General features: G+C 36.5%; 1 protein-coding gene across 2 annotated transcripts in view; it reads right to left on the bottom strand.

Moving 5' to 3' along the window:
* Positions 1–1,086: 1,086 nt before the first annotated feature.
* gal3st2 (galactose-3-O-sulfotransferase 2) overlaps positions 1,087–8,602 on the bottom strand; it is a 32,830-nt gene continuing 25,314 nt past the window's right edge. For both annotated transcript variants that reach the window (XM_084127446.1, XM_084127447.1), the window contains 2 exons: positions 6,571–7,222; positions 1,087–5,071 (listed from right to left, as the gene is read on the bottom strand). In XM_084127446.1, the coding sequence (XP_083983572.1) occupies positions 3,938–5,071; positions 6,571–7,222 (1,786 nt within the window). In that variant the 3' untranslated portion in view covers positions 1,087–3,937. The remainder of the gene's footprint in view (positions 5,072–6,570; positions 7,223–8,602) is intronic.

The following is an 8,602-nucleotide window of genomic DNA, read 5'->3' as shown; positions in this document are numbered from 1 at the left end:
ACACTCAGACATGGTCATGTCTCCTCTGATGTCTGATCTCCACACACACACCCACCCACACACACACAGACAAAAAAAAAAAAAAAAAAAAAAAAACACACACACACACACACAAAAACACAAAAAAACACTGCCCAGGTCAAATAGACCTATATTAAATCAATACAATGGTTGATACAACACAGTATCCCACCGGTCACAATTGTGACCGACCATAAAACACACTTTTTCACACACTTTTCCATGAAAATTTAAAAAAATTATGATTGATTGTTTCAAAGGGATACTAATGACACATGATTTGGATATTTTTGTGTCTGGGAAAAATTTGGGATTAAATGGGTTAATATTAAAATATTTCTTTACCTTTTTTATCATGTATACCGGTATAATGATAATATTTTTAGATAACATTATTATTTGTAAATTTGTATTTGTTTTTCATTTAATGGGATTTGTAAGCTGTGTGGACTGTCTAAAGAGCATGGACTTATTCACAATCACATGGACTAATTAATGATTAATATTAACTATTGTTCATTATTAATATATTTAATATTAAAATATTTCATAGTAACTTACGCATGCACATAATAATACAGATAAGACACTCATAAGCAAGAATTGTGAAGCATGAGAAGTGAACTTAAATTTGGTGATTTTGTTGCTTCTGAAAACAGCTGCCAGCACGATCACTGGTTTTCCTGTAGCAGATATTTTTAGGTTGCTTTTACTTGTTTAATGTTCTGTTGAGACATTTGGCCACATGCTGGCGGGTGAAACTCAGGAAACTCAGATCTATTCTAAAATCCAAGCTTGTTATTAAAAAGTATTTCATGTCTATCCAAATACATAGATGAAAAACATCTTAGTGAAAGTTTATCTTCAAACACAACAGCTCTTTTGCTCTTTGGCTCTTTGGCTTTTAGTCAAGTGACAAATCTGTTACACAAGGCTGCGGGTTTGATTCTTACTTGCGCCACAAAACTCATTCCTATATAAAATATGTGACCTCAGGGCAAAAAGCAGAGTTTATACTTGTTTTATATTTGATGAAAACATAAAGATAATACAAAGACAACCATCATCAGAGAATCATTTTTTATTAATAAATAAGAAACAGTTGCAAATATAGCTTTCAGAGATTTGAAATAAGTTGCTGTACATTTAAAGTATATTGCTTCCAAACATTAAAGCAGGCTTTGAGATTAAAGCTCTGAGACTTTGGTTCAAATGATCTTTCATGACGGCTGTAAGTCATTCTGGTATAATGATCCAGGTCTGTGTCCTTCAGGGTCTCAGTAAGGCTGGTGAAACTTAGGCATTAGCCCTTAGCGTCAGTCTGCTTTCTTCATTCAAATTGGCCTCAATGATGTCTTATGTTTCCAGGCTGGTCTTGTAGATGGTTATTCTATTAAATCCATCATAATACAGAGCATTTACATTAATTAGGGTTCCACTTGTGAGGAACAGATGCTCCGTTAAATACAGCATTTGGACACTTACAACACACTTAATTAGAGTCATTGTGTTAAATAATAAAATGCCAAACCAAGCAGTCTATTTTAAAGAAAGTTAGACAACGTTCACTTTTCAAGCAAACCATGTATGAAACGACATTTATTAAAGTGATAATTCACCCAAAAAATAAAGTTTTGTCATAATTTTTTCCTACTATGCATTCAATGGCGACCGTCAACCATCTGATTACCAACATTCTTCATAATATCTTCTTTTGTGTTCAACAGAACAAAGAAATTCATACAGGTTTGGAACAACATGAGGGTGATCATTTTTGGGTGAACTGTTCCTTTAAGGCCTCTTAAAACCAAGAACGATAACTATAAAGATAACTATATTAGTGGCACACAATATCGTCCTGTATATTCTAAACGCGTGCTGCAGTTTTGTCGTCTGCCGCTTTAAATGCTTGAGCTCCAAGCATTTCGTTGATTCCAACGACATTGTTTCACTGTGCCGTTATCAATGTGTTTTGGACTTTTTAGACCAATATCTTTGTCATCATCTTTATAGTTATTGTTCTAGATGTAAACGGGCCTTTGGGTTTTTAATGACATAACAATAGATTAAGACAAAATATAAACAAGTATTTGGACTTTTAGACTTGGATCATGTTCATAGTTATTGTGATGAACTGCATGTGGTCACATAATATACTCTTAAAGATGAAGGTTATTTATTGGAATATGGTTCCACAAAGAACATTTTACATCCATGGAACCTTTCCATTACCCAAAAGGATCTTTGTAGTGGAAAAAAGTTCTCCAGACTAAGAAAAAACAAATTGTGTTATTTTGAGCACTGAAAGGTTCTTTGGGGAACCAAAATGGTTCTTCTATGGCATCACAGCGAAAAACCCCGTTTGGAATCTTTATTTATGTAAACTGACTTTCACATTAACACCAATTAATTCTGAGAAAAGCTCTAATATAATTTGTTTGCAGATTTGATAGTTTTATCTAATACAATGAAGTTCATACATTTAGCTTATTTTGGGGGTTTGAAAGTGAGAGACAGGGAAAATAGGATCAGGACATGACTCAGGTCAGACTCAAAGCCGACAGCATGTGTACAATATGCCACAGCACTGACAAACTCATGCATTTTTAATTTTGTGTCCTTAGTATCAAAATACTTTTAGAGGCCGCTGTATTTCTGAGACAGTTCAGAAGGTCACTGGAAATAGCACACACAAAAAAAAGAGATTCGTTTTATGTATTTTGCATTAGGCTCTGATTCATGCGTCTTAAACTGTCAGAGACATATTTCCATATTTAACAACAAATCAATTTGAAAAGCCACATGGTACAAAAAGAAATAGCTGGATTTAGAAAGCTTATGTAATATATTCCAAGTTATTTACAACACTGCTGTAACAGTTCAATTTCCAATTAGTGCTGTAACAAAAACCTAATTCAACTGGATTTATACTTTTGCAAAAGGCCAAACACATACTTTATCCATCTTATATAATCTTCTGACTCATATTGGAAACCTGAACATTTGGTTTTAGAGAAATAGCAAAGTCATATTGAGCCAGTGTGGTACAGAAAGTTTAGCATTTTCCAAAACACATAAAACAGCTGAAAAGGCTCTATAAACCAGTCTAAAATGGAAAGTAATTTTCAGCACAAAAATTTGATTTTCATCAGAACAGAAAGTGCAATCAATGGAAACAAGACTTACTTTGTCTTCTAAGACAGTGAATCACACTTTATTATTGTCTCACAGCATATAATCATATCCTGTGATATTTTAAGAACCAGAATGATCAAGTATCAGGTATGGTTTTGCTGGAGGGAAAGCATAAATACGTCGATGGATGTCATTCAATGCTGAAACAATATTTTAATCAATACATAGATATTTAATATTGTCATGTGGACAATAAGTCATTAACGATACTGACGCAGACCTTGCTTCATTTCAATACGGACACTGAAAGTAATGATAACCTGAAATGTAGTAAGTGATTCAGATGTTGATTCAAGTCAATGAACAATTTTTCAAACTTGTCTTTTTTGATCAATTCATCAAAAGAACTGGAACTTTCGTTCAAGCGCTAGACTAAGCTGATCTGTTTGTAAAGTGTGGCCACATTACTGTTACCATGACCGTTCTTAGGGTGAAGCAACCAGTACGATTGCACCGGCACTGACCGTTACCGTCATTTAAATCCAGTCATTTCAACTGGAATCTATGTGATCAGGAGTGGAATCAGTGAGGCCGAAAACACAGAATTCTTCCACGTTGACGGACAGAAAGCTGCTCGGTTTAAAAGTGACTTCTGTGTGAGCTGTGCTTCAGACATTGCTACACTAATAACTTTTTTTGCCTGCAAAATCTCTTTAACATCATTTCTGACTGCTCCTTTGAGTTAACCAATTCTGTTCTAGTTACTTTCTCATCAAGTAATTCATCTCAACGAAGCAGATTCTTGTGGTTCCTTATGTATGTTTGAGTTCTTGACGTGTTTCTGTGTGGTATTTTTATCCGAATTTCCCTTTATTTCCTTATTGTTATGATGTTTGGTTACACTGTGTACTTCCAAACTGTCTTGTCTCTCACTATGAGCAACAGAATTAGCCAAAACGTGTAAGCTATGTTCATCTGCAATGGCTGTATTTGTATTGATATGTGAGGTATTGTTTGTCACTGCTATGTGCACATTTGTCTCAATATTGCGTTTAACAGCTCTGTGCGTTGCAACGTTTCTGGAGGCCGCAATCTTTTTTGCGGCAGCGACACGAGCGGCCGCCAGCTGAGGGAACTGTTTGGTGTACAAGGCTGATGTGTACTGCAGTTCAGGTGTAATCAACCTCTGACAAAGCTGAAAAGTGTCATTATTTAACCCCAGTCGGAGGTTATAACCTTGAATAACTGCTGCACCATATTGAAACGGCTTTAATGATGAGTCCTTGACCTGCGCAGGATCAACTGCCCCTCCTTCATGTAAACACATTTGCTCAAGCTTCTTCCTCTTTGCCCTCAGAAGCTCTACTTCCTGTTGGAGCTTCGTCCGTCCGAGTGTGGAGTCTATGCGTTTCCAGAAAGTGGCATTAAAGTGCTGGTACAATCGCCAGTCTAGTGAATTCCACTGTTTTATCCGCTCTGCGGTCTCTGCACTTAAGGGTCGGCGAGAGCGTTCACTGCGACTGTTGAGGCGGAAAGACGAAATATCATCCAGTGACCAGCAGAGGGCGTGTTTTAGAAGCACCAGTGATTCATCGAAATACTCCGAGATGAGGATCAGCGGAAAGTCGCGTTCAACGGCAGCGATGACCTCGGCGCTACGCCTGTCCAGATCGGTGTCCTCCTCGGGCGCTGTATTATCCAGACCGAAGTCAAAGGTCAAAATGTTACGTGCATAGTGGTTATTAGGCACAGAAGAGTTGTAGCTCCGCCCACCCTGGATCAGGAACTCCTCAAGGCTTTTGACAACACGGAATGCCGGGATCGCTTTGTAGTAAACAAACAGGGATTCCATCATCGCCACCGGATTCCGAAGAATGGAGAAGTAGAATGTGTCCTTAGGCATCAACTTCCTCACCTGAAAGTCAGAAAGATATAAAGACAATATGAGCTTGAATAAAAGAGATGAATAAAATCTTTTTTTAGATTTCCAACACTGTTTATGACTAACTTACAAATAATAATGTACAATTAGAATTTTGACCTCTTTCTCTTTGTCAAAGACAGATAAACATATCCCGCTTAACTGAAGTTCCATCACAAAATGCAATCTCCATGCAATCAGTGCAAATGTCCTCTAAATCATTCGGATCTGCACCTGCCTACATAAATCTAGCACTGGGTGATTTGTCTTCCTCTTGAAAATTAAAATAGTCAGTTGTTTCAAATGATTTATGTGCTTGCCAAGTTGTCTACGCACATTCAGGATTGCATTCACAACACAGAGTCTTGACAAAATTGCAAACTTCTTCACCTTAAATGTGCTTAATGGTAAATGCTTAACCCTCTGGTGCTGTAAAGATTTTACTTTTTCTTTAAAGAATTTTTTACTTCATCTGAGTGGTACAAAACTTGGTAAAGGTTTTAGCACTTGCTGTGTGAACACAAAAAATAAATCATGGACATGACTTGAAAAGGTTAAATGGTCCGGAAAAAATAGTCACTCTTGTATTGTTCACAGTCAAAAATGACCGCATTGGAAAAGAATGGGAGATTCATTTAATTTATTGGAAACGTTTCGTACTGCGCCCAAACAAATTCTTACTGAAAGCTATATTTTTGGAGACATCAACCTCAATTTTGGAACACAGCTTGTTTAGATTTATGGCTTAGATTTTCTCAGTTTTAGAGTAAACGTGTTTTGTATAATATGTATATCATATAAAAATTGAAAATGGTATTTTTTTTACATTTTTCATAATAAATGTAAAATTGAATAAGCAATAATCTGACAAGTGTCGTCTTTAAAAAGAGACCAAACTTAAGTCTGTGCTCCAAAGCATTCAAGATATATGACAGTTTAAGTTGGAAATTTCATTTTCAGGTCCATGTTTAAAAAGTGAATAAATGGATTGTAACTACTGCATAAATATAATTTTTGACAGACAAGTGAACAGTACCAGAGGGTTAACCAATTAAATATAAGGCCAAATCAATAACATTATAAATACAGAATAATAAATAAAAAGTGACATAAAGGCATTACTTTTTATTTAGAGTCTGCTCCATCTGCTCTCTTGCATCAGTCAGTTAAAATCTCACATAATGCTATTTATTTAATCAAAAACAGTGCCCATATGCGTTGCATGTTTTTTGCCTTGTGTTGCACAAACCAGACTCATAATAAAAAGTAATTATTACATTCTCCTTATTTATTATTCCATGTTTATCATTATTATGATTTGTTTATTTTTTTTACAATCCACAGCATTTTAGGGCTTCTATTCAAACCCTTCACTTTTAACATCATGAATCGTTCTTTTATTTATCTAATCCTGCAACAACTTTAGGGTGCATGCTTTGGTACATCTCTCTCTTAGGTAATGAGGTAATGTGGTAATGTGCTCTCAGACTGACCTCGTGTGAGCTGAATCTCATATGATTGCACAGGATGTGGAACTCTTTCACGCTGCGAGTCCTGACACCCTCCACAAAGTGTGCTGCAAAGAATGTTGGGTAAAATAACTGGCTGTGCATGTTCATCGGCAAGGCAAACGTCAAGTTATGGCTGTCCCCGTAACGATAAAGAATGTTCAATATGGTGCTGCTGGCAGTCTTGTGCGTCTTGAGGAAGACAATGTGTTTTTTGGGTTGACACGTGACAGCTTCTGATTCTAATGTATATTTATCAGTATCGTTATCAGAGCGTGGTGGTTTTTGAATTTCAAGGTCATTTTTGTCGATAACTGGCTGATGCTGAAATTGTTTAGCAACTTCTTGGTCAAGCAAGAGTTTGTTCGGCTCTATTGGTGGAACTGCTTTGGTAATGCTGGTAAGCTTTTTTCTTGCAACCTCCAAGACTTGGTCCCTTTCCTCTTCTAAATGAGGGTTTACACTCTCGCCTCTTCTCTTTATGAAAGAATGCGGGTCGACTGGTTCTTCAACAATGGCTGCTGAGACGGACCAAAGGTTTCCTAGATTTTCCCAGTCTATGCGTTTCACGGGTCTATGGATCTCTGCAGGCATCCTGACCAGCTGTTCACTCACAAGTTTCAAAACCTTGGAACTCCTAAACAAGAGCGAAAGAGACAGTACATTTCAGATATTGACCTTAATGGAACCTACACAATTCAGCAATATTTCATGTCCTACATATTGCCTTTAATGGAAATATCATCCAATGCAAGCTGTTAAATCTGAACTAAAAAGTCTCCCTCTGTGTTTATAATTTGCTATACATAAGGCTACATCTACATCAAACCAGATGCATTTAAAAATGCATCTTTTTCTATATATTTTGGCCTTCCATCCACATTGAGACATTGTTTTTGTCCTATGTAATGGAGCTTTTTGAAGATGCTCTCTCAAGTTGTTAAAAACAGTATGAAAATTCTATTTTTGCATTAGTGTGGACAGTGAAAATTTGAAAATGAAAACATATTAGAAAACATAGACGCATGTTTAATCATGTGACGCAGATTGTAGCCATAGATATCTATGGTTATACCAGCATTTTGTGCCTGCTATCCATTTTCATTGTTATTTAGTACAATCTTCATATTACATTCCTGCAAAAATGACAGAAAATTGCTGTCCTGCAGCAAAACATGAGGGTAATTGCATATTACGATTATTACAACATAATTGCGACTATGTTGGCGTCTCAAGACAGCGGAGAGCTTGAGTGAACGATGCCTAATAAAGCCTTCACGGTGAATGCCAATTGTTCAGGAGTTGTTGCTTCGGAATATAATGAAATTGAGGTTGAGTTGAAACAACTAGAAAATCTAATTCACGAGTTGTTAAAGAGGCAGTCCAATCTGCTAGAGAGAAAGAAACTGCCCGAGTAGATGTTTGAGTCTATCAATGCCATTTTAAAATTCTTCCTCTTCTAATAATGACTCTACTAGGCCCAGACACATTTTGATTATTAGAGACTCAATGGTGAGGTGTTTTAATGGCTTTTTAATTATTTATGTTCTTCAATATTAGACTCATTCGCTAGAGAGAAAGAAACTGCCCGAGGCTTGTCGGAGAAATGCCGGTGGATTCAGTAGATCCTAAAGATGGTGTGTTCAATCAACGGATACATTTGAATGCAGCGTCACCACAGCAAGCCAATGTTCGAACAAGGAAAAATAGAAGGAAGCCTCCATCACCGCCACAACCAGTTTCTTCCACCAGTAATTGTCCTAGAGTAGATGTTTGAGTTTATCAACGCTGCTTTTAAATTCTTCCTCTTCAAATAATGACTCTACTAGGCCAAGAGATATTGTGATTATTGCAGACTCAATATGAATGTGAATGTTTCTATGGCTTCTTATTAATGTTCTTCAATATTAGACTCCAGTCAAATTAAGGAAAAGGTCAGTAGGAAATCAAATACCTTGGATGAATGATGATATTCATAATTTAAGGAGAGAGTGCAGTAAGTCAGAACGTGCATGGA

This window comes from Abramis brama, assembly GCF_963993115.1.
Source record: "Abramis brama genome assembly, chromosome: 10".
NCBI lineage: Eukaryota > Metazoa > Chordata > Actinopteri > Cypriniformes > Leuciscidae > Abramis > Abramis brama.
The sequence above is the reverse complement of the archived record's forward strand: the minus strand, read 5'-3'. Positions and strand labels throughout refer to the sequence as shown.